This window comes from Brassica napus, chromosome C5, assembly GCF_020379485.1.
Source record: "Brassica napus cultivar Da-Ae chromosome C5, Da-Ae, whole genome shotgun sequence".
Taxonomy (NCBI): Eukaryota; Viridiplantae; Streptophyta; class Magnoliopsida; order Brassicales; family Brassicaceae; genus Brassica; species Brassica napus.
Window position 1 is genome coordinate 43,148,940 of NC_063448.1, and position 25,413 is coordinate 43,174,352.

Sequence of the window (25,413 nt, forward strand, 5' to 3'; positions counted from 1 at the left end):
TTCGGCTTTTCTCATAACAAAATATATGTAAGCATGCAATATCTGAATTCAAATAGGAAATTATTTTAGAATTAATGTCATTTTTAACAACAGCAAAAGAGTATAGGAAACATTGTAATTGAACAATACAGAAGAAAAGATTGTGGGAAAACAAAAACAAAGTAGAGAAAATCACGAGTAGACTCAAAACTACTACAAACTATTGCCACCAAAGTGTCAACTTTTGAATTTCACAAGGAAAAAATGTTACGTAGAGGACATAAATAATAATGAGTAAATGAAACCCATTAGTAGATAATATTATATATCTACATAATAACACCTTCTGAGACTGAACGTATTGCCTATGGTAGCAATGGCTTCATCATCATCATCATCATCACAGCAATGTAAGGGGGGTACAAATATAATAAGCGTAATCATCATAGGAAATATGGAACTCCAGTCCTTGGCCCTCTCATTTGATTGTTCTCTTCCGTCTCTGTGAAGTACTTCACTGATTTTTCCTGTTGAAAAACAAGCATTTCCACCGATTTCATTCAGTAAACCATGGACAATTATGATCCAATATAACGCAGTTATTACCTAGAGAATCTATGACAAAGCAGATACCAAATCATAAAGTGTGTGCTTGCTCTGGTAGAGAGCATAATATCGAAAATAAACATGTGATATAACTAACTGAAGTAAAACAGAATCCTCTCTTGTTGAGAGAGGAGGTGGTATGGATACTATGCATGAATAGAAAAGACTAGACTATTCAATAGTAAAGACTTGAAGGGATGGCTCACCATGTTGTCATCGAAACTCAATATAGAAGCTACATTCCCACAGCGATAGCAGTAATTAGGCGCAGACCATACCTTCACACCAATGAAGAAGAAGAAGAATAAACACATCATTAAGCATAGTAATATTTCCAATTAGCTAGCGTAAGAAATTTAAGTTATAAGAAGCAGTACACTCACCGTTACAAGGCTTTTATCTTGGAACATGTACTTAAGACCTTCTTGTACCAGCTGGTGTGCACGGCATACTAGATCAAGCTTGTTTATATGGTTAAACTGCACAAGAAGCCAAAACCAAATATCAGACACGTAAAATCCGTTAATCATTTACAGTATTGAAGAAGGGAAACATACCTCAGTGGTAACCCTCGATCCGAAAAGCCAACCAGCTCCACGTGGACTAACAGCCCATGTTTCAATGTCTTCAGGATCGCTCCACATAAGATCGCAAAAGGGCCCTTCATGGGGAATTTCACAGTTTCGATCTACTAGTCTTATCTAGAGCCCACAATAAGATCGAAGTGAGCAAATGACCTTAATAACATGCTGAGCAACGGGTGGAAACCAAAAGCAATAGAAGCAGAGTTTAACCTGATCAATTGTCCGGACATCCGGGGAAAGGCCGCCATGAACACATAGAACCTAGACAAAGAAAGTATTTTGTAACTTCAGGATACAGCAAACATATGCACTTTAATCGACAACACCAAGTTGCTGAAGAAATTACTTACCGTGCCATCTATTATAGCTGATAAGGTAAGATAGTCAAAAACATCTGTGCAATAGCGCCACGCATTGGCGTTACCATACTTCCTTTGGCATTCGTCATAGAAACCATATACCTGACAACATAAAATTGGGATGAGAACCTTAATCCCATAAATGACATACGAAATATGCCTTCCAGCGGCAAAACAGAATCATAGACATTCACTACGAAGCAATACAAAACAAAGTAGATCCCCCTCACTTATTTCTATTGTGGATATCTTGGTTTATCAATTGAATGGTTCTCTGTTACAGAAAAAAGAATATCCAACATCTACAATAACAATACTTCATCCAACTCTTGGAACTGTTTACGTGTAAAAACACCAACTTTACGACTTATCACCATGAAGGTTTGCCAGGAGTGAAATGATTCAAAGAAATTATCACAATAACTTTCTTACTTAAACAGCGCTTGTATGAGATACAACAATGTAGGGAATACGATGCATCAAGAGCGCCAAGGAGACAACACATGGTTAAAAGAAGACCGGCACTAAATAAAACACCTTCTAAAATTAGATTTCCAATACTCGATTCACATAAAATGCATCTTAGCTTAACATCCATGTCTACATCTGACATGGAATTGCACAAAATCAGGACTTTTCAGAAACCTGATATAACAAAGAGGGCGAGAAGATAATCAAAAGTACTTGCCTCCTAGAAAGTGCGTGAACAGAATATTAAATACCTGCGTTAGCTGCCTACTTTCATGATTTCCACGCAGAAGTGTAATATTGGCTGGATGTCTACACATTACAATACAATTAATTGCATATAATTGAAAAATAGCAATCGAATTTAACACCAATTCGCATTCTCACAATAGAGAAAATGAGATGCTTGGGAAGCAAATACGTCCTCATTTGGACCAATTCTGAATGAAGAATGCTCTTTCAAAGAAATATAAACAATTGTCAAGATCAAGGGCTTAAAAAACAAGAGCAAAACGCTAGAAAAGCAGTGGTCACTGAAACATTAAAGAAACACGTCTTTACCTAGCTTTAAGAAGCAAAAGAATAGTGAAGACTTCAAGGCTGTTGTAACCTCTATCCACAAAGTCCCCCTGCGAAAACGCCACCGCCAGATCAGGATTGTATTCATCTCGAACGTGTCAACACAGGGGATTAAAAAAGAAAAACTAGGTACCATAAATATGTAGTTTGTGTCGGGAACATGACCCCCGGTCTGAAAAAGCTTCATGAGATCATGAAACTGGCCATGGATGTCACCACAGACGGTGACTGGACTGTTGACAGGCTGAACGTTGGACTCCTCAATCAGAATTTCTTTCACCTGCAAGCAACAGAAACACGGAGAAAGTCTATTGAACCATCTCCATGGAAACTACAGAAGGAAAAGCCCTAAATCTAATAACCAAAGTGATACGATACATAGCGGAAGAGACCAGATTCAAAAGTCGCCTCCCCCCCCCCCCCCCACCAAGATACAGATTAAGTAAGTAAGGAAGAAGGAGAAGGGCGTACGTATTCGCAGAGAAGCTGAAGCTCGTCTTCGGAGAGATGCTCGCCGTCTTTAACCTTCGAAATCCATTGATCCAAATCCATTACTCTCTATCTATCTAGCAAGAATCACACCTCTAGCGTTCGATTTCAACGGCGAATTTCTGGTTAAAAGGAAAAAGGAATCAAGATAGATCTAGCAGAGATTCTCCGAGTTCGCTAGGGTTACGTAAAAGATGAAAGAGAGAATGAGAGGTTCGAGAAAGGAAAAGAAAAAAGAAAAAAAATGGGGAAAAAGATCTCGCCACATCGCTCTCCGCCGCTTCAAACGCAATTCACACTTCTCCCGTTTGGGTTTTTAATCAAAACGCAATTGTTGTTGAACAGCATCTTTTTCTTTTCTGTCAACATTTTTATTATAGGGCTGTTTGCCCAAACATTACAAGTAGAATCAATATATTCCTATTTTACATTCAGCCCAAGCCCAACTTAACGCTAAATAAAGATTAACAAAAACACGTGCTTTCTTGAGCTGGCATTCGACATTTCTGGAGATCAGAGATGGTGCCGTCGGTTTCGTCGGAGACCTACCGGATCAATAACCTTCAGCAACTTTCTTCGACAAATTCATCTACTTGACTGTTTCTCCATTCTTTGTTCCCGTTAATCCTACGCGATTCTTCTTCTTTTTGGTATAGGTGAATCGAATGAGTAGCTTTAAAGAGATAAAAGGTGGGGCCTTGCCAGAACGATGAAAACTCCAGCTTTATCTGAACCTGCATTATCTCTCCATGCTCAATCAATCATCTTAATCCCAAATCTTCAAAGGATACTTCGCCATAAAACTCTGAAGCGAAGATTGATTCCTTTTATAGGAAATAAATTAAGCTTAACTAACAATAAGATTGGAGTCTTGTAACATCAAACGGGATAGTAGTTTAAAAAAGGATGAATAAATCAGACTTAAATACAACAAAAATTGCCTTATATGAAACCAAATCGCCTACGCGAAGAGAGAATTCGCCTTGCGAAAAGACAAAATCGATCTGAAGATCGAAAATATTTACAACCAAAAGAGTCTATTCAATCATAAGATTGAATCGAAAGATAAGCTTCTCATCTCTTCTTCTTCCGTGAAAGATACATAGACAGATAACGGTGAGAAGAGAGAGAAGTTAAACAATGTCTAACGGTAGAAAAAGTAATGATTGTGATCCCTCATAATTCTTAAAATTACGAAAAATAGCAAAATACTTTTGTGCAGATCTCTTAGATAGCAAAACAAAAGTTATGAAAAAAATAATGTACATAGAGAAAAATCGAAAGCTGACAAAAATCGAAGGATAAAATGACAAATTACTCCAAAGCTTAAATTCTTACCTAATTCTACCTAAATAATAATTTTTAAACTATAATTCTTAAATATAAATCAAAATTATAAAATAGTCTCTTTTAACTTTAATTAATGTTATTATAGAATTTTATTTATTTATCGTGTGTGCTATTTTTCAAACAAAAATGTGTTCATTTACTTTCCTAAAATATTTATGATTGACACCTACACATGAACGCTTGGATCAGGTTTCTCAAATTCTGAATTCATATTTGTAAGTGCCATTAAAATTTTATATATCTTCAGATTAGATTTTGTTAATAATATTTTAAATTCATTTAGATTTTTTCAAATTTATTATGGATCTCATTTAACAATATTTTGAATTTAATTAATTTTACGTTCAGATCAGAATAATGAATATTTAATTTCATACTTATCTATTAAATATTATTTAATGGCATATTTAAGAACTAACCTTTAAAATATAAGTTACTAGGGTAAGTCCGCGGTACGCTGGGATATGCTCTATTGTGTAATGTATCATATCAATATATATATATATATATTGTAAATTATAATTGTTTGTGTATTATATAACAAAGTGGTAGAGAATGACATTATAGGTCTGTGTTTTTAATGGATATTTGTGTTTTCTTTGGTTCTTTATATTTAGATTGTTTTGGCATAATTATTATGGTCTTTATAGGGATAAAATCACAATTCATATGACTAATATAGAATTCAATGGTCTATGAATAATGGGGTTATGGGTCTTGTTATTGTATTTCCTATGAATAGTCTAAACTATTTTTTATTTCCTAATAACGAATTTCGTAACACGTGGATTATATACCTAGATTTGTTAAACTCATAATAAAATATATGTAACATTTGCATTGTAGATTATATTTAATTTAATTCTAAATTTTGAATAGTCCATAATTGATTTTTTTTTGTCTTTTTCATTTGTTTCAAGAAAGAGATTAACTATCATTTGTAATTTTATAATGACTTTTACATACATATTTTCACATTAGTTGATGTGATTGTAAGAAATTAATAATTATTATACTTTTAGCTTAATATTTTCATTAGAATATTTTAGTATGTCTTAAGTTTTATTTTATATTTTTGATTTTGGTATCTTATAAGAAATTGAAATACATTTACTTTTTTTTAAACTAACATATTTAAATTTCGCCTATTATTTATTTTAAGCTCAAGTTTAATTTGATGGCTAGATAATTCAAAATAAGTCTCATGTGCAAATAAACAAAACATGGAACAATGTACAAAGAACCTTAGAGGATAATGGTAGAATATTTATGAAGATGTTTTTTTATGTTCAACTTAGTGTGAGCAAAAAGAAAAACCACTTGCCCGAATAATTTAAAATCTTAAATTCCAAAAAAGCTACAAAAAGATAAAACTATGTGCATATAAACACTCCTAAATTTTTTTTTAATGTTCAAGTTAGTGTGAACAAAAATAAAAATTACTTGCCCGAATAATTTAAAAGACCAAATTCCAAAAGAAGTTACGAAAAGAGAACACTATGTATAAACATATTATTAAAAAAATCATATTGTAAATTTTTATAAATGATATTTTTTTTATTTTTACTTTATTTTTGATTTTATGATTTATATTTCTATTTTAAAAATATAATTTTTGTTATTTTGTCTTCTTCAGAAAATAATTAACCATCGAAAAACTATATTAACTTATATTGTACATATTAAAGAATGTCACAATATACTGAAATATGAAATAAAATAAAAATTAAGAAGTATACTGAAATATGTTTTTTTATTGTATCATATTCAGATGGTTAATTTTATATAATAAAATAATTTTCTGAAGAAATAATATACCTAAGTTTCCATTTTGTAGCTTTTGATTTTCAAAACCCAAATGGGAACATGCTCAATTTTAAGGGTTGGTACAACTCTACCTGCAAGAACAATAAAGTGATTCGGCCTATGGTTCTGATTCGAGTCCCTCGCTTAGTGAACCTGGTGCATATTTTTCTTAAGCCTTTGCTCATCTCAAGAATATGTACATGTTATCATTTAATACACAATCTTGAGTTCATAATTTGCTTTTTGTTTGTAATTATTTTCCAGGCATCTAATGCATATCTTGAGCTCCTAAAAGGTTCTCAGACAAATATCCTCTGTGAGTATATCAAAGAAATTCCCAAACCAGAGACTAAATTGACCCTAGACATCACCTCCCTAATCGGTCCGCTCTTCTTCACATGGGTCATTCTGCTGCTATCCCCTGTAAGTCTTTAAGATTGTCTGAATGAAACACTCGAAAACACTCCTTCTCTCATGGCTTTCATTGAAGTTTTTTTAATCTGGATCATGTAAGGTGATCTTAACCACACTGGTCTATGAGAAACAACAGAGGTTAAGAATCATGATGAAGATGCATGGACTTGGTGATGCTCCTTACTGGATAGTTTCATACACCTATTTTGTTCTTGTGTCGATTCTATACATGTTGTGCTTCGCGATATTCGGTTCAGCCATTGGTAACTAATTCGTGATAATATGTGTCTTTCTATATTCATTTTCAGTTCCTGTTCTTGATTCTTTTACTTGTCTTCCAGGGTTAAACTTCTTCAGGCTTAATGACTGTAGTATCCAGCTTGTGTTCTTCTTGCAAAAGTAACTGTTCTCTACCAATTCTCAAGAAATTCTCCTCTTGTAAGAGTTTGCCAGTGTCTACTACTGATTTCCACTGCTACCACTATTAAGTTGATGCATCCTTCAGACGTAGGGAGTCCTCTATCCACTGGAATAACTGATGCAATGTTCCAAACTTCCTTTTATATATCTCACTTTCCATGTCACTACTCCTCTTAACACTGCACCAAATACACAAACATCAACTATGATCTATTAATAAAATACCAATCTGAGCTAATCCATGAGTCTGTTCTTACATTTTATTTCATCAAAATAAGCGCGTTTACAATGATGATTACATTGTCAAGAATGATTAAGCATGTCTAACATAAAATCAACTCATTTGATTTTCTTCATCAAAATCAAATCAAAATCAAATGATTTGATTTTCTTCATCAAAATCAAAACTTAAGAAAACCTACAAAACTGGTTTTTGAAGTTACTAAACATGTGGCTATACCACCGGCAGTGAGTGTCATGATATCTCCGGAAGTACAGAACATCGATGGCGGAGCTGAAAACGTAGGCCAAATGCTCTCTCCTAGCTCCAGTTACTTCAGCAGCCTGCATATACCGGGGATCCGCAAGGGTCGCGGCAACCGCCACATCAGCTTTAGCCATTTGCTAATCCTTCCTAGAGCACGAAGACTTGGCAGTGGCTCCTGCAATAGCAACAACAGCTGGAGAAATAGATAATGGTGAAAATTTTAATCAAACTCATCTCTCTTATAATTAATTAAAATTTCAATGAGCATTGAAATTTGAACAACCATAGCTTATTTACTCGCATAGGATAACCATGATATACAAAATCCTTCAGTGATAGTCAAAATTAGGGATGTTAATATGGGCTACCCGGCCCGTTTAGACCTGCCCGTTTAGACCATGCCCGTTTAGGCCTGTTTATTGTCAAGTCCGTTTAGACCCGTTATCCGTTTAAACACGTTTAATGTTAGTCCATTTATGTTGATAGTACCCGTTTAGTCCGTTTAGGCCCGTTTAATTTTTTTTCCGTGAATTCTATTTTTTGTCAATAATCTTTTGTCATATCTTTATATGATTTTAATAGTTTTTATTTGATTTTAAAACTTATAATAAATAGAAATTCCAATTAAAGCAAAATTTGAAAAAAATGCTTTACTTTTATTAAATATTAATCAGTTCATAATTCCTTATATGCTAAAGCACAAGTCACATATCAAATCAAAATTTGACATTTGGCAAAAGATTTATAAAAAGGTAAAAAATAAAATAATTAAACTTTTTTCATCTCCTATTTTTCTGCATTAAAAACAAAATATTATTTAGAAAAAAATAAACATGATCGTGCAACAGTTACTCAAACCACCACGATCATTTTTTGCCCACTATCCTTTTTTCTACCCTCTTATGTCTCTCAAATTCTCTCAGATTGGATTAAAATATGAGAAACTACCAATCGATCTAAAACAAAATATGAGTTAACATTCTCCTTCTTTGATTACAAAATCCTGCTTCATAATTTCATATTGAATGTTCCGAGAGCCAGTGCTGAATTCAATTTATAAGTAAGCAATGTAAACGTGGTAAAAGTCGTTTGATAAAGGTAAATGCTCTTCGTATGTATTATATTTAAATATATTTGTGAGTATAACTTTAGAGAATGGTTGACAAAATCTAAAACATGGAAAATCATTATGTTTGTGTGTCAATGAATAAGATATTTAATCTACTGTCCATGGTTTAGTTTTGTTGACGAGTGAGTGGGCTTATAATTGGTATCATGTACTTTAAAAGTTATAGGAGCAAGATCAATATTTTTCCATGTACAAAATTAAGGAAAAAATTAAAAGAACTAGACATAAAAAGTAAAATAGGAAGGTTCAAATCAAACTAATATTTACATTCAACAAGCTATTTCAGATCAATATAAATTTTTACAGGTAGATCAAACTTAATTTTATATGTTCGTTGTTAATTTTACATTCAACAAGCTATTACAGAACAAGTTTATTTTATACCTATCAAGTTTAATTAACTGAAATGTGTTTTAAGCAAAAATATTCTCATGCGAAGCATGGGTTAATACTAGCATCATATAAAACATCAACAAATTTTAGTAGGTTTTAAACACAATTATAATCAAAAAAATTTCTAGAGAAAAAAATACAATATATATATATATATATTTGTTTTGTAACACAAACTATATATAATATAACTATTTTCTTTCAAAACAAAATTATAAAAAATAATATTTTTTGGAAAAAATAATCTTTAAAAATAATTTTTTTTTTTTAAAAAAAAACTCGTAAACTGGTTTAAACGGGTACCCGTTTATTTAGCGAGTATATCTGTTTATTTAGCGGGTATACCCGTTAACGAGACATGCCTAAACAGACCGATCCGTATAAATCTGTTTATTTTTATATCATAAAAAATGAGTCACGGGTCCGCCCGTTTATACTAAAGTCCGTTAGGTCCGCGAGCTTCAAGCCCATTTTAACATTTCTAGTCAAAATCATAATACGAAAGAGAATTAGAAATTTGAACACATTTTTGCCGAGATGGTCATGGCCCAGTGGCCATGCTTGTGACAAAGTTCACCTTGGCATCAAGGGTTCAATCCCTCCTCTGCTCCGAAGGAAGGAGCCTCCCCTTCATGGGGTTAATGGGCTAACGGGCCGGCCCGTTGTGGCCCGAAGTTGACAAAAAAAAAAAAAAAAACACATTTTAAAAATGGAGAAATCATACGTGAGAGTTCGCAAAATGATAACGGATAACGCTATTGACATGATTCAATTGACGGTTCATCACAAGGGTTTTGGTCTATCGACCAATAGGATTGTGGAATAGAAGAGGCTGTCACTCCTGGTGTGAGAGTTTGTGAGGATTATACCGATTGAGAAATAATGTTGAATTTCACAGAATCGAACACCGTTTTTGTAGGTATGGATTCGGAACCCCTGAGAAAAGAGACGGTGCCATGAACGAGACGAAGTGGGAGGAGTGTGTTAACGACAACGGTGATTAGGTTGATTGCAGGCAACCGACTGCCGCGTCTTCAAAGGTAATGGATAGAACATATATCACACTATGGAGGAGACGTCGTCTGAGATAGATGAACATGGAGTTTGTCGGTTTATTCATTAAACCATCGTGGGCTTTATATAATTTATGGCCCAACAAAATAATTCAACGACAAGCAAATCAGCACTCGATTGAAACGCACCGTATGATTAAGGGACATGTGTCGTTCTCTGGCGCATCGATTTTATGACCTGAAATCCTAGGTGACAGCACCCCAAAAAAAAAATCTTTCTTTATATATAAAAACTAGATTAAGATCCGCGCCTTGCGCGGAATAAACATTATATATATAAATTATTTTATGTATTATATGTTCTTACATATTATGAAATAATAAATATATATTGAATAATTAAAAGTCAGTAACTATTACATATATAATTAAATTGGTGCGAACGTATAAATCAATTTTATTAATCCAAACATTTTTTTAAAAAAAATTGATAGGATATGTAATTAAATTTAAATGATATTAACATACATAATATATTTTTAATATTAATTTTTATTTTATTTTTTTTAAATGATGCTTTCTACTCATATGTTTTTTTATCATGTGTATTTTTAATAGTAAAAACTTTAAATTACTAATAACAAAATTTTTATTGTGGGACTAATAATTTTAGTAATTGATAATTTAAAAAAAATTATCAATGTTAGTTCAAAACTTTTATAAAAAAAAATTATTCAAAGTAAATTTTGAAACTAAAATATTTTTTTATTCAATTTGGTTTATAGTTTAATTTAGAATGATATATATACATATATATTTTAAATCTTAATGATTAATTAAATTAGACTTTTACTTATATGATTTTGTAATCATTTGTATTTTGTCATAACAAAAATTTTAAACCATGGATCAAAAAATTTGAATGTGAGACTTTTAACAGTTTTAGTAATTTATAGTCATTTTTTAAAATTCAAAATATAAAATATACAGAAAAATGTAAATTTTTATAATATGGTTATTGTCTTTTTTAAAAAAATATTTTAATAGTTTTAAATTAAACAAATTTGATAGAAGATACATTTTTTTTATCAGATCTTTATTATTCAAAATCATTAATTGTCATATATACTGTACCCACATTAGGCAATTCCGTAATCTTTATTTAAAGAAATAATAAATGACATTAATAATGAATTTATGATTAGTTTAATAAAAAGCTTATTATATAATTAGATGGACCAACTTATTTCTCTAATAATTCTAAGAATCATCCTAGTGATGACATGTGGCTACAAAAAAAAGTCGTAATGTTTCACAAATAATATATAGGGGATTAATATAATTGTCATCATCCTAATGTGTCACCACAATAGTTCTTCTCACATTCTTACACTTTAAAGATCCATGTTTTACTAAATTAATTATAAGATATACCATTCAATATCACATTCCCTTATATATTATTATCGTCTAATTTTATTGATTAGAGATTATAAATTAAACAATAAACATGTTAATATGAAAAACCTCATGTTACAAAACAAAACTCACGTAACTCTACAACTTTTGTGTGACCATTACATAATAGAAATAAGAGCTCATCAAAATAGAGTATTATAGCATGTAAATCAAAAGCATCATGGAGACTTAAATTTTAACAATAACCACATATAACATTTATCTCATCAAAAATTCTCTTATTCAAGAAGTATTAATCGTCTTTAAAAAATACTAGAACTTTTCCCGGGCTACGCCCAGGTTTATTTTCATAATTTTTGTTTTATTTTTAAAATATTATGTTCTTATATAAATATATAGTATATATTGGAACTATGATAAATATAAATTACTAAAATAATTATAACTTATTAGAATGCAAAACCTAAATAATGATAAAAATACATTATTTAAAACATTGCCATAGTAAAAAATAGCTTAAAAATTTAATCATTTAAAATTTTGATTTCCTAACTCCTCTGTTCGTTCTATATTGCTGATTCATATTGTATAATTAGTGGTTAAGTGTTTAAGATTTTACCAAGAAAACTAATCTTTCTAGAAGTAGTATACATGAAAAATAAAGTGGGGTTGTTGAAATTTTTCTTCCAATTTTAAAAATGTTGGATATAATAAATATGTTTTGTAGATACCTCGATATAAAGTAAACAATTAATTTCTTATTTTTTCTGAAATTTCAGAACTGTTGAGAAAAATACTATAGTTTTCGAAGGTGATTGGTAAGTACTACTCTGAATGATTTCCACACTTTTTTTTTCCACATCTACTTTAATTTAACCATGCTCTAAGAAAATAATTTAAAGATACAGCTCAAAAGTTAAATTAAAAATTATATTGGTTTTGAAAATCAATTTTTTTCTTAAATTTTATATTTAGTTATTTGAAAGTTTTTTTGAGCAAAGTTATTTGAAAGTTATTGATATAAATCTATATCAATAGATTATATAGCTACAATAGAAAGACTTACATTTTATATTCTAAAGCAAAGTAATTAAATCTATAGCTTCTACCAATCAAACACTTAATGAGGTTCCTATTTTCCAACATCGATTTTTCAAGAATGAAAATAAAAGACATTATAGATATTAGATACAAAGCGTTGGTTATGGCATGATTAGTCCTGATCTCTTAGTCGGAGTTCTTAATTCATGATTTGATATTTTTTTGTGTGTTTTTAACACTTTTCGGGTAAGAGACGGCTCTTCTATCTCTTATTTAAGAGACGGTTTTTAGATTTTTTAGTTAAAATCTAAAAAAAAGCTAAAATTAATGATGGTCTTATATATTTTTGTATCCTGATACGTGAATTCTCCCCATTAAGGAAAAAAATACATGTTAAGAAATATGTTGTATGGTACAATCGCAATAGATTATTAAATATAAATCGAAATAATATTTTTGTTAAAAATAATAATTAAGATTTGGGTTGTGATTTTGCATCTAGTTAGTTTTTTTGTATTAAAATAATACAAATGTTTGTAAGATACTTAAAACAACCAAAATAGGACAATGTGCCTTCTAATGTATGATATATATTAAATTGTTCATATACAAACACTCATATTACATATTTAAATGTTATTAAATTAGGGGATTTCTAATTTTACCATAAGTTTGATACATTTTCTAATTTTTTTTGTTAAAAATAATAATTTTCATAATTAAATTAAATCTATGATAAAAAATAAGACTAAACTAAATTCTCCTAATTAACTCCAATGATACACAAAAATAACATTAATTTATAATCCACTATCTATAACTCTATTATAGAGTGAACCATTGGAGCAAATCCAACTCTATAATAGACTTACTCTATTTTAAAGTGAATTATAAGTATTCAGGACAAGGTTCGCTTAGTACTTTGGAAGGTTTCGATGGATTACTGGGGGCGAGGAATGTAAGGGCTAGTCTTTCGCCTCTTCATGCGGAGATGGAAGCACTTTTATGGGCAATGGAATGCATGAGGAACTTACGTCAATTTCAGGTTACGTTTGCAACAGATTGTTCTCAATTGGTGAAGATGGTTTCGGAACCAGAAGAATGACCAGCTTTTGCAACATATTTGGAAGATATCAAGATCCTGAAAGAGAGTTTCACCCGATCAGAAATCATCTATGTACCACGGACGCAAAATTTAAAGATGGATAGTCTAGCACGCAGTGCTAGAAAACAGCCGTCTTTCGTCGTTCACATGGATGCAGATCACCCAGTTTGGTTCACAGAGTCAATATGAGTCTGTATTGTTGATGACAAAAAAAAAAAAACTTAAGAATCATTTATAAAACATTTATAGAAGTTTTGTGATGAAATAAATACAAAATACAAAATCAGTCAGAAAGAAGTGTTAGGAGTCATTATTTTATGAAACAAAGGGATATGGCTACTGCCTACTGGCATTGAGTTGCAAATAACCAATAGAATAATGAGTAATATAGTAGAAGTCGTTAAGAAAATTAAAAAATTAAAAATTGAACAAAAAGAAGGCAAGTAAAACTTTTAGTATACACAACCCTCGATAATAATTGATGAATGAGGAATACAATCACTGTTACCTCTGTTTCCTTGTTTGATCTAAAGCAAAATGTGAAATCTAAGATCGTTTTGTCTCTTTAGCTAAACAGTTCCAGAACTCCACCGATTCTAGACCAGCGTGATGCCCAATTGTGGTTCCAAAACCTAGAGTTCCTAAGATTCTGATAAAGTGATAAAATGTAAGACGAAGCCTCTGAGCTGTGACCACCAGCCATCCATAACACGCAACAGCAGATTCTGCAATTAGAAAGGTCTCATTTGTGTCTCAATCTAAAGATCCGAGTCTGAGATATGTGATAAAAGGAGATGATTTGATAAAGGAAGGATGTATAATGATTCTTACAGCTTCTAGAAAAGGACCATGTCTTGTCTTTCTGATTTGTTATGTGTATTCGCAGAGCTCAACATATAGATGGACTGCTCTGTTCTTGGTCTTGTTCTTCTTGATCTTATCTTCCACTATAGCTCCTCTTTAATTAATCTGAGAAACATTAAAAACAAAAATAAAACAGGCAATGAAGTTGAATTTCGTTTTGGGTCTTAGTGGCTCGATCCGATAGCTCTTAAACTTGCCTACATTATTAAGCGGCATTCCTCTAGCAGATAGCAGCAACATAGAGCAGCGAGACTGATTTATCAAGACACACACCACAACAAAAAAACGATTTGGTTAGCTGAGTCACTTCACTGTAACGTAACATGATATAAAGAGGACTACTGTTATCTAACATGATATGTGATTCTATCAACCCGATTAATCAAACACAATCACTCAATCTGTGAGAATAAAAGTTTATCAAATGCTTACATTAGCACCAAAACGAATGAGAATCAAACGACCTCCAAATGACCATGTTGGCAAGCCTGCACCAAAGTCGTTTGTACAAAGCTATAACCTGTCCACGTTAGTTACAGAGATTGATATCAACTCCTGATTCCACCAACACATAAAATATCTGTGGATATAAACAACAAAACCCATATTAGGATCATCCTTACCATAAAGATCAAAACTTGTTAAAATCTCTGAGATCTTACAAACTGGGATACTTCGTGGTGGCACTGGGCGGCAGCATAATGGAGAGGAGAGTTACGAACACCGAAGAAAGAATAGCGAGCAACTTCCAAAAATTAAAAACGAAAAAGTTTTGCTTTGGAAGGAAAAACAACAATTCCACATCATCTGATTGAGCAATTTACATCTGCTTGAGATGTTAATTACAGTTGCAGCATTGTGATATAAACAAATTGGGAAACACTGAATAAGATGGTACATATTCCAATCAGATGGAAGACTTCCAAACCTAAATCGACCTAGTATTCTCTGTCTGATGGTAAAAGGACAACAAAATCAGAACTGACATGGAAGCCTAACTTTCAAGGCGGAGCCGTAGATTCTGTAACTAAAATCTACCTAGTATTCTGCAACTACGAAATGTTTTGAACAGTATTAGTGGAGTTGGCATATATATATATATATATATATATATATATGGTTTAGAGGGGAAGTGGAATAGTAATTCGTGGAGTTGTTGTCTTCGATTTGATGAATGCAAAAATAGATGTATTAGTGGGAGGAGGAGAAGTTGAATGGTGATTTACAACTGAAAGGGAAGCGGAAAGGCGATGAAGATGAATGAAGAAGTGGAAAAGGCCAAAATCCTTAACCTTACCGCGACAAAAGCTGAAGAGAGAGATACTTTAGGAGATGGGACAGATGGCTTTTTCCTATTGGTTGAAATTTTAATCCTATGTGGCATAGCTCTCTTTTGAATATATTTAACTTTTAGTATAGTATAGATTAACCTCACATTATTAAACAATAAGTATTACCAAAGCCAACGTATCTACTTTGGAATAGTCAAGAAAAACTTTGGTTGCTTTTCAGACTCATGAATTACTTGGTACAAGAACAATCTTGATGTCATCCTAGAATATCGAATTACTTGGTTATGCAACGATCTGAGAAGTAGTTCCCTTCAGCTCATCCTCCCAATACAAAATAGAGTGCATAACAAATGAATTATACATTATTTCTCATCAATCAAATCATCATGAGAAACTACGCACAACTTTTCAATCAGTCACCTTCAAACAAATACAATAAATGGTGACCTATGTAATTCAATTACCACATTTAACAGTGACCTCTAAAGTGGAAGTTCAAGTATCACATCAAATTTATTGTATTTACAAGCTGCAAAATCCACTTTTGTACGTATTTTGAATTCCTAAAGCCAAGTTACATATAAGAACAAGATTGTTTGCTTGATCAAATCATAAATCCAAGTTACACTTTACTTGTTCGTTTATCAAAGCTAAATGTTAATAATATATATTGTTATCTTGTCGATATGATTTTATTGCTTACTATAGAGGAAACAAATTAGATCATTTATGCATGATATATTACAATTATAAAAGATTGTTACAATAATAGTAAACATCCTCTTTTCTATCATTTTGTTTTTCTTGGGTCGACCGTTTCATCTAATGATATGCTTGTAACACAAATACTTTTAATCAAGAAATCAGTATTTATTTGGATTGAATATCGTAGTGATACAAGGTATACTAGTTCATATCTTTTGATATTTGGACATGGATTTTTTTTTATCAAAACAAGAACATATATTAGTGCTTTTAGTTCTTGTTGGAGCACTTGTCTGAGCATGAATCCACACAGTCCGCAACTTTGTCTACATCTGATCATTCCACAAACAACAATAATAAACCATCAATTATATAATTTTCAACTAAAATCCATAATAGTATATATTATGTTTTGACAACAAATAAGATACTAAGTATATTTATATATATTGTTATCAATTAATAAGATCTGTTCATATAATAGAAAGAAAAAAACTTACTCGGATTTTTGAGGGATGAAAGAGAAGCACAATGATTAGTAGCACAACCAAGCTTGCAAAAGTAATCAATATGATCGATTCCCCTCGCCAAAAACATTTGAGAAGGAGGAGAAGGAATATTTGATGTTGGAGGAGAAAGACAAGTAAGGAGACAAGTGAATGGACACAAAAGTAATTTTGGTAACTGCTTCTGAACGGCACAACCATCAATACAACTTGGATAACAAGTTCTAAAAGATAGAGTGTCTTGAGCTTGTGTCTGAACCACAAAGTTCCCCATTACCATCACTACTATCATTGAAATGAATATTATGTTCACTCTTTTGCTTTCCATTTTTTCTCTCTTTTCTTTTTGGTTTGAAGAGATGATTGATTATATAATTTGAGGTATTTTTTTTTTTTGTTGCTAGTGGATGTTGTTAGCTTCTGTTGTTAATGTTCGTTTAAATAGAGATTGTGGAACCTTTTGTATAATATTATTGGCAGAGAAAAAAGGAAAAAAATCTTTTGTAATGATTGACATTTCTATAGTCAACAAATTTACAACATATTAGGTGTAATTATGGAGCGGATTTTAATTATTATAATAATATCTTTTAATTTTATTTATTTCTAGTTTGGTGATTATATTATATTGTTTGTGAGGTAAGAGTTTGCATTAACGTAAATATGTGCAAGCTTTTCAGATATCATCTACTTAAATACATGAATCTACTTTTTCTTGTTTTGACATCTCATGCATATGTATGAGTGTGCTTTCAAAATATATGTATTAATGTGTATGAAAAATTATTTTATTTGATGATCACAGTTTATATCGTATTCAAATTTACTTGTTTACAATAGTATAGTAACCATCTAGTTTCTTACGAGGACAATGTGGAGATAAATTATAGTATGTTACATTTATAACCTCTCATAAAATGAATAATGATTTACGTACATAATTTCTATATTGTGCAATACAGTTTTTTTTTTGACTAAAAAGGTTAAATCCGGATCAATTAAAGACACATAACTAACTTTCGGATGGAGGTACAACCCACGGATATACCCTCTCCTGGGCATTTAAATGAGCCGAAAGCAATAACTCATATCCGTGTGGCCAGCGGGGTTCGAACCAGGATTCGCCGTATTGGGTATATTCCCTCAAGCGCCACTGGACTACCACCAGTGGTTTGTGCAATACATATTTTAAACTAAAAACTTGTAACTTGCGTGCTAAAACTAAATATATTTAAATTTTGAGATCTAAAATCATCAAATTTTCTTAAAGATTTTTATAGTACTATTGCTATAACTTATTTGCGAATAATATCTGAGCACAATAAAACTATATGCTTAAATATAGTTCCGGGTTCAGAGTTCTATTATTGATTTGCTAATAATAGAAGAAAAATATCAAATACAATAAACAAAATGTAACACCCGTCTCATTAACACTCGAGACCGGCGTGCTACTAATCAACAACTTATATCTTAAATCCGTAAAAAGGTCTGAAAATCGACTTTCATATAAATAATGAAATAAATCCATAAATCCCATAGTCAAAATAACTGAAATAATCGTCAAAATAATAAATAAAAATCTGAGAAATAGAACAAAGGAAAACGCCCAAAAGCACCAGTTGTCCGATCAATTTCCTACTCGTCAGTCTCACCTGAAAGGGGCAAATGAGGGATGAGTAACGTGGAAGTCACTCAGTGAGGTATGGGATACTAAACCTGAAGTCCATGGACCCGGACAGAGCACTCCGAATAAATATAATTTAATCCTAACACGTTGCAAACACGGTACCTAAAGTACCCAAAGATCACACAACAGTCCTAGCGAGGTGCACACTCGCTGCCCACTAACAGGCCAAAACACCACCGAATATGTGCTCGGTAACACACGCCCGTAGACGATTTATCGACCTCGAAGCCTTGGCACAACAGGTCGACTAAGCAGTGCCGCAGCATACACCACACCCAATGTACTGGTCCCCAGCCGACACACAGAATTATCTCCATGGTCGGCTAACACCCAAATCACCTCAATATACTGTATACATATATATTATCAATTATAAATGAACAAGCACTGTTGAACCATCTAGCACCCTAGTTCCGGTTTAAGCGAAAGCCTAAAACTAAATAAGAAATGACAGACTCGATTTCACACAGACGGAACACATTAGAAACAAATTATACTTATTCGAGGTCCTAAGCCGTGTAAGAGAAGCTCGAGAAAAGACCCTCACCTTAACAACGTGGAAAAGTAGTAGCTATGAACTCCAACTGCTCAAACAGACCCCAAATCTGAAATCAGGGCGAAAAATCGAGTCAGAACGCCCTTCGAACGGTTAAAAACGGATAACCGGCGATCTGGTCAAAAATCAACCTGCTGGTCAAAGGTCAACCGACCAGAAGTCAACCTGCTGGTCAAAGGTCAACCCGGTCAACTCTGACCCAAGCCGGTCAACCCTTGACCAAATTGAAATCAAATTGAACCAATCGGTTTACCCAAACCAAAATCGATTCCAATTAGACCAAATCGATTTTTCCATAATCGAATTTAAATCAATTTTAACTACCGGTTTAACTTAACCAATTTAATTAATTTAAACCAAAAATCGATTTAATAAATAACCGGTTAACCTAAACCGAACCGAAATCGATTAACCCAACTGGTTGACTCGCCGAGTCGACTCGGTCGAGTTGCCGAGTCACCGACGGCGGAAAAAGGACGGCGGCTTACCAGAATCAACGGCGGCTTACCAGAATCAACGGCGGCGATGGAACACGGTGCGTGGTGGTGGCGCGTGAGATCCACTCGCGGAGCGTGTGGAGGACGGCGGCGGCGCATGTGCTACACGCGCGGAACGACGCGGGAGAAAAGCCGTGCTTGACGGCGCGTCTGGGCGACTCTCCGGCTGATCTTCCTGGTCCCGACTCGTCTCGACGTCACGATCACGATGGTGGTCTTAGAATTACGAAATTCCAAATGGTTAATGAGTTATGATTGATTGAATGAACGGCCGTTTTAAAAACAAATCGGAAAGATGATTTCCGGTTACCTTCGTTTGGGATCGGCGGTGAACTGGTCGATCTCGGCTCTGGACGTGGTGGTGGCGGCGGTACGATCTCAGGTATGAGTGACGGCTCAGTCTCTGTAGAGTTACAACGCTTAGGGTTTCTGAAGAATAAAATAATGGGGAATAATGGTTTATATATGGGACTCACTAAGGGCTTCCTGCAACACTAACGGGCTCTGACGGGCCGAAGTGACTGGGCTGGGAATTGGGTCGTTACACAAAAAATTTCTTGAAATAGATATACTAGATTTCATATATAGTTATTAAAAAAATCAATGAATGTTTCCTTAAAGTAATTGTGAGCTACGTTGCACGGAAGCTTCATCTGAACCGGAATCGGAACCTTGTGGAAGCTTACGGAATATCGCTTCCAAAACGCTTCTAAAATATTTTCTTTAAAAACACGTTGGAAGCTTACGATTCCGTTTTGGAATCACGCTTCCATTCTTTAAAAAAAACACAATATCTTATATCAATAAAAATATAAAATTATAGTTTCAATTTATATAAAATCCAAATTTTAATAGTATTGAATAGAGAGAATAGAAATATACATATATTAAAATTAATACTATAACTTATCTTTATGCATTGAGGTTTAATTAAAGATAAATCATATATTAAAATATATTATTTCAATTAATTATAAATTATTAAAAATAATTAATATAATATTTTATTTTAAATTTAATTTATGTGTATTTTCATAGTTTTAATATGAAATCATTTCAAAATTGTTATATATGAATAAATACTTTATTTTAAATTTAAATCATATATGTATATGTATATATATATATATATATAGATATGATTCCAACTCGTACCGTCGTATTCGTTTCCTAATTTTTTTAAAAATCTCGCTTTTGCGCTTCTGTTTCATCGTACCCGCTTCCGTTTCCATGTAACATAGATTGTAAGATTGGCAACTGATGAACATTAAAGCCAGAGTATAAATTACACCGAAGAAGTTAAAAGTGATTGGAATGCAAATTATTGGAACCTATATAAGAGACTACGTTACAATTTCCATTGAGGCGAAGTTATCGAAACATAAGATTATGTAGATGAGTATGTACTCTAAAAGAACAAAAAAATATACCTAACCTACTTTACACACTCACTCCACCATTATTGGAGTGAAAAGATCTTAATGTTAATATAGTGAATATCCATTAGTAATTGTATCAATATCTATACATAGACTTGGTCCTAACATCAGATTGGCTTGTGCTTAATACATTAATATATTTATTAAGAATTTAAGGGCACAAAACTTAGAGAAACCGGTAGACAAGTGATAATATTGATATCTTATCGATAAGATTATATTGTTTATTGTGGAGGGAACGAATCATTTCAGTTGATATATTACAATTATATAAGATTGTCACAATAATATCAAACATCCTTTCTTTTTATCATTTTTTTTTTCTTTGGTCCATAGTTTCATATGTTGATTAGCTTTTAACACAAATAATTTCAATCTGAAAATTCGTATTTATTTTGATTGAATATTGTAGTGATACAAACTACACTAGTTCATATCTTTTGATACTCAGACATCTATTTTTATCATAACTAAAACATTTAATAAATTTGCGTCTAGCTCTTGTTGGAGCACTTGTCTGAGCATGAATCCACACAGTCCACAACTTTGTCTACATCTGCTCATTCCACAAACAACAACAAAAAAACATCAACTAAGTAATTGTTAACTAAGATCCATAATAATAGATCTTATGTATGACAAAAAGAAAGATAATATGTATATATATATATATGGCTATTAATCAATAAGATATTTTCCTATAATCAAGAAAGAAAATGTCTTTGTATTAATCAAATAAAACAGCTTTATTAGAAATAAATAAATAAATAAAACTTACTGGAATTTTGGGGAGAAGAAAGAACAAGACAATGATGAGTAGCACAACCAAGTTTACAGAAATAATCATTATGATCGATTTTTTTGTTTGCCAAAATCATTTGTAAAGGAGGAGAAGAAATATTTGATGTTGGAGGAAGAAGGCAAGTCATGAGACAAGTGAATGGACACATCAAACCAGTGGGAAACCTCTTCTCGATGGCACAACTCACTATACAACCTGGAAAACAACTTCTAAAAGGATTAGCTTGAGCTTGAGCCTCTGTATAAACGACAAAGTTCCCAATGACTATCATCATGGTAATGAACATTATGGTCATTCTTTTGCTTTCCATTTTTTTGGTTTGAAGAGATGATTATAAAATTGGAGGTAACTTAATTGTTTGTTAATCGTGGAGGTTGTTAACTTATGTTGTGAATGTTTGTTTATATAGGGATTTTGGAAGTTTCTACATAATAAGCTAGTGACATTAAATAAAGAAACAAATCTTATGTAATAGTTAACACTAGGTGATACCTGCGCCCTGCGCGGAGCGAATGGATTAAAAGAGATTATAACTTTTAATCTATAGATATTAGAAATGCAAAACTTATAGTCACAAGATTACATATTATATAATGAGTTGAGACCCACCATAAGTGTTTTGCTTGCAAGATCGAATTTGTAATGAAGGTTTGGGAAGAAGAATGTGATGAGTAGATATGCTCAAAACAACCTATTTATATATACGATGAGGAAGGATCATATGTGATTCGGATGAAAGCTAATCTATAAGAGTAATCAAAAACTTATATAAACTAAATTATGAAGGAAAAAAAAACACATACAATAGAATTATTATTTTCATAAAATAAAATATACATATAAGATAAAATGAAATATAAGCAGTAAACTAATAAAATTCTTGAAAAACATGAGCAAATACACCATAAGAAACACACTTAATGATGACGTTACTGTAATCATAAAACATGATATTGCAGCATCTGTGATAGAATAACATAATAAAGTGAAATCACGATGTTATCACCTAGGTAAAATGACAATGTTACCACCTAGGTAAAATCAGAAAAAACTAATGTTTGGTAACAATGTTTTGAGATATAGACTGTGGTGAGGAGATGTTAACATCGGCTGCATATTTATATACAAGAAGTTTTGGGTCTAGGGTTTGCTATCTTTATTCGAAATCGCTTTAAATATATGTAATATTCAATAATTAATACTGAATAACTTGCACTACAATTCTATTTTGAAACTCGCCTTATTACTCCATTTGCGAATTGATCTTTCAAAATCAGAAAAAAATTTATTCTTATTTTTAATATAAGGAAACAAAGATTGCAGCTTGATTGAAAAAATCAATCGATCTCAAATCAATAATCAATTCTGATTTTGAAACTTTTCATTTTTCGTCGCAATTTTTGTATAGAAATTATTGAGTTCAACTCCTATAACATTCATTTATTCCAATAGCGTCATATTTATCTTTATACATTCCTGATTTGAAATATCATGGAGATCATCGTATGTCCCATTAAGTGTTGTGTGATTGACGATCCCTTCGTTTAGGTGAAAACTTATATTATTAAGAAAGTAGAAAAATATTGTAATATGTAAGTTTTAATATATATTTATTTTCACCAATGCCATTATTGCTGTAAGAAAATCTTTAAAATGCATAGCAAAGATATTTATAATGCATAGCAAGGATTTCATGTACACTATATGTTTAAAATGCATAGCAATGTTATTATATATGGCTTATTGAGAGTAAAAAAAAATACTCAGTAATTACATATCCCAGAAAGGAAGTCTTTGTTTGAAAACAAAATCTACATTTACATTTGAAATATTGTATCATAAATTTTATAGAAAACTCCTCTTTTCACGTCAATTGTGTTGCCATTTCCTACGCTAACATTGCCATTGACAATAATTTATTTGATCCCGTGATTGACAAATCAATTTTGATTCATATATTATCGGAACACTCAAAATGGTAATGTATTAAATTGTGTTGCCTTGAATCCAAACTATCATAAAATGATCGTCGATTACAATTGCATTGATAATTATGGAAACGATAAACGTGGTTAACATACAATGGAGAAGATTTGAAACTATTATTAGCTTTTAAAAATACTATATATTAGATCGTTTTATGAAATTTTTTTTGAAAAAGTTGATGTATATATCTATAAGATTTTGCGATTATGTAAGAATTGTTGAACATTGTGTTTGACAACACATATATAACGAATTCGTGATATAGCAACACATATATAAGTAGATATGTAGATATATACGTACACAATGGATTTTATATAGTTTAACTATATAGAAAGACATTAATATTTAAGTCAGGCTATACGGATTTCCATATTGAAATCGATAATTATGAAGAATCTCTGGTTATGGTAATAAAATCTCTGCGTATTTGAAAATGGAAACGTTTGTAATCAAAGAGTACTAGGGCATGGGATAAATTATTTTGTTAGTCAATAAGCTTATAGTATATACGGAAGTTTTAATGTAATTAGCAATGACAAATTTTGTAATTAGTCCAGTTAAGAAAGAGTGTTTGAAAATAAGATGTGAGAGAGCTTGTGGTGATGCCACGTAGGAAATGACACACATGTAATAAACACATGAAGTAAAGGTTAGTTTTATCTGATGCTCCTCAAATAATAAGAAAGGGATTTATACAGTGAAAAACGTTACGTATTAGGTGTATCCTTATGGAGCGGCTTATATAATTATATTATTTTTTAATTTTATTTGCTTCATGTTTGGTGATAATATTATTCTGTTTGTGAAGTAAAATTTGCATAAGCATAAATATGTGCAAGCTGTTTCAGATATACATCTACTTAAATACATGAATTCTACTTTTTCTTGTTTTGATGTATCATGAATTTGTAATCTGTGTAATAGTGTTTAAAAATATGTGTAATAAGTTTTTCGATTTGGTGCTTATAATATTCCATTTGTGAGGTAAAATTTTGCATTAATGTAAATATGTGCAAGTTTTTTCAGATATATCTCTATTTAAATTCATGAATCTACTTTTTCTTGTTTTGACATATCATGAATCTGTGTAATGGTTCTTAAAAATATTTGTATTAATGTCTATGAAAAAAAAATACTTTTGTTGATTATCATGTATTCTATTGCATTTAGAGTTGTATAGAGTAATGACCCAGTAATAACAAGAATATAAACCAATACTAATTCCTGAAATAAAGAATATATCTAATCTATTAAAAGAGGAGTACAAAATAAAAATACCATTTATTTGTAAGTTATTTACACTCCAATGCAACTGATATATTTATTGAACTTATTTGAAGTTTTCTTTCTCTTTTACGATTAATAAATACTAGGTCAGTTCCCGGGCTACGCCCGGGTTATTTTCTAAGAAAATGTTGAACCAAAATATCAT

The 25,413-nt window shown here is 31.7% G+C and overlaps 3 protein-coding genes across 4 annotated transcripts; all 3 read right to left on the bottom strand.

Annotated features, from left to right (window-relative positions):
• Positions 1 to 47: 47 nt before the first annotated feature.
• On the bottom strand, positions 48 to 3,385 carry LOC106425140 (phytochrome-associated serine/threonine-protein phosphatase 3). The gene is made up of 10 exons (XM_013865855.3): positions 3,047 to 3,385; positions 2,709 to 2,855; positions 2,558 to 2,625; positions 2,251 to 2,308; positions 1,520 to 1,630; positions 1,380 to 1,430; positions 1,143 to 1,286; positions 969 to 1,064; positions 792 to 863; positions 48 to 506 (listed from the first exon to the last, which is right to left on the bottom strand). Exons 1-10 carry the CDS (start codon positions 3,125 to 3,127, stop codon positions 423 to 425), a joined length of 912 nt encoding a protein of 303 aa, XP_013721309.1. The 5' UTR covers positions 3,128 to 3,385; the 3' UTR covers positions 48 to 422.
• Positions 3,386 to 14,001: 10,616 nt separating this feature from the next.
• LOC106425125 (thionin-like protein 2) lies at positions 14,002 to 20,386 on the bottom strand. The gene is made up of 6 exons (XM_048759170.1): positions 17,003 to 20,386; positions 15,129 to 16,834; positions 14,938 to 15,025; positions 14,707 to 14,757; positions 14,473 to 14,610; positions 14,002 to 14,366 (listed from the first exon to the last, which is right to left on the bottom strand). The coding sequence occupies exons 1-2, from the start codon at positions 17,334 to 17,336 to the stop codon at positions 16,773 to 16,775; spliced, it is 396 nt and encodes a 131-aa protein (XP_048615127.1). The 5' UTR covers positions 17,337 to 20,386; the 3' UTR covers positions 14,002 to 14,366; positions 14,473 to 14,610; positions 14,707 to 14,757; positions 14,938 to 15,025; positions 15,129 to 16,772.
• Positions 20,387 to 21,684: 1,298 nt separating this feature from the next.
• LOC125575409 (thionin-like protein 2) lies at positions 21,685 to 24,099 on the bottom strand. 2 transcript variants are annotated; one of them, XM_048759115.1, is made up of 3 exons: positions 22,200 to 24,099; positions 21,969 to 22,133; positions 21,685 to 21,746 (listed from the first exon to the last, which is right to left on the bottom strand). In XM_048759115.1, exons 1-3 carry the CDS (start codon positions 22,300 to 22,302, stop codon positions 21,685 to 21,687), a joined length of 330 nt encoding a protein of 109 aa, XP_048615072.1. In that variant the 5' UTR covers positions 22,303 to 24,099. The 2 variants fall into 2 exon arrangements, with proteins under 2 accessions (XP_048615072.1, XP_048615071.1); XM_048759114.1 differs by having other exon boundaries at positions 21,969 to 24,099.
• Positions 24,100 to 25,413: the final 1,314 nt, after the last annotated feature.

Excerpts from the sequence above, each read along its gene's own strand:
- LOC106425125 (XM_048759170.1), bottom strand. The coding sequence starts at position 17,336 with ATGGAAAGCAAAAGAGTGAACATAATATTCATTTCAATGATAGTAGTG. Across the intron at positions 16,835-17,002 it reads TTCATCCCTCAAAAATCCGA|ATGTAGACAAAGTTGCGGAC; the intron begins GTAAGTTTTTTT and ends TGGAATGATCAG.
- LOC125575409 (XM_048759114.1), bottom strand. The coding sequence starts at position 22,302 with ATGGAAAGCAAAAGAATGACCATAATGTTCATTACCATGATGATAGTC. Across the intron at positions 21,747-21,968 it reads TTCTTCTCCCCAAAATTCCA|ATGTAGACAAAGTTGTGGAC; the intron begins GTAAGTTTTATT and ends TGGAATGAGCAG.
- LOC106425140 (XM_013865855.3), bottom strand. The coding sequence starts at position 3,127 with ATGGATTTGGATCAATGGATTTCGAAGGTTAAAGACGGCGAGCATCTC. Across the intron at positions 2,626-2,708 it reads ACACAAACTACATATTTATG|GGGGACTTTGTGGATAGAGG; the intron begins GTACCTAGTTTT and ends GCGTTTTCGCAG. Across the intron at positions 864-968 it reads AAGATAAAAGCCTTGTAACG|GTATGGTCTGCGCCTAATTA; the intron begins GTGAGTGTACTG and ends ATTGGTGTGAAG.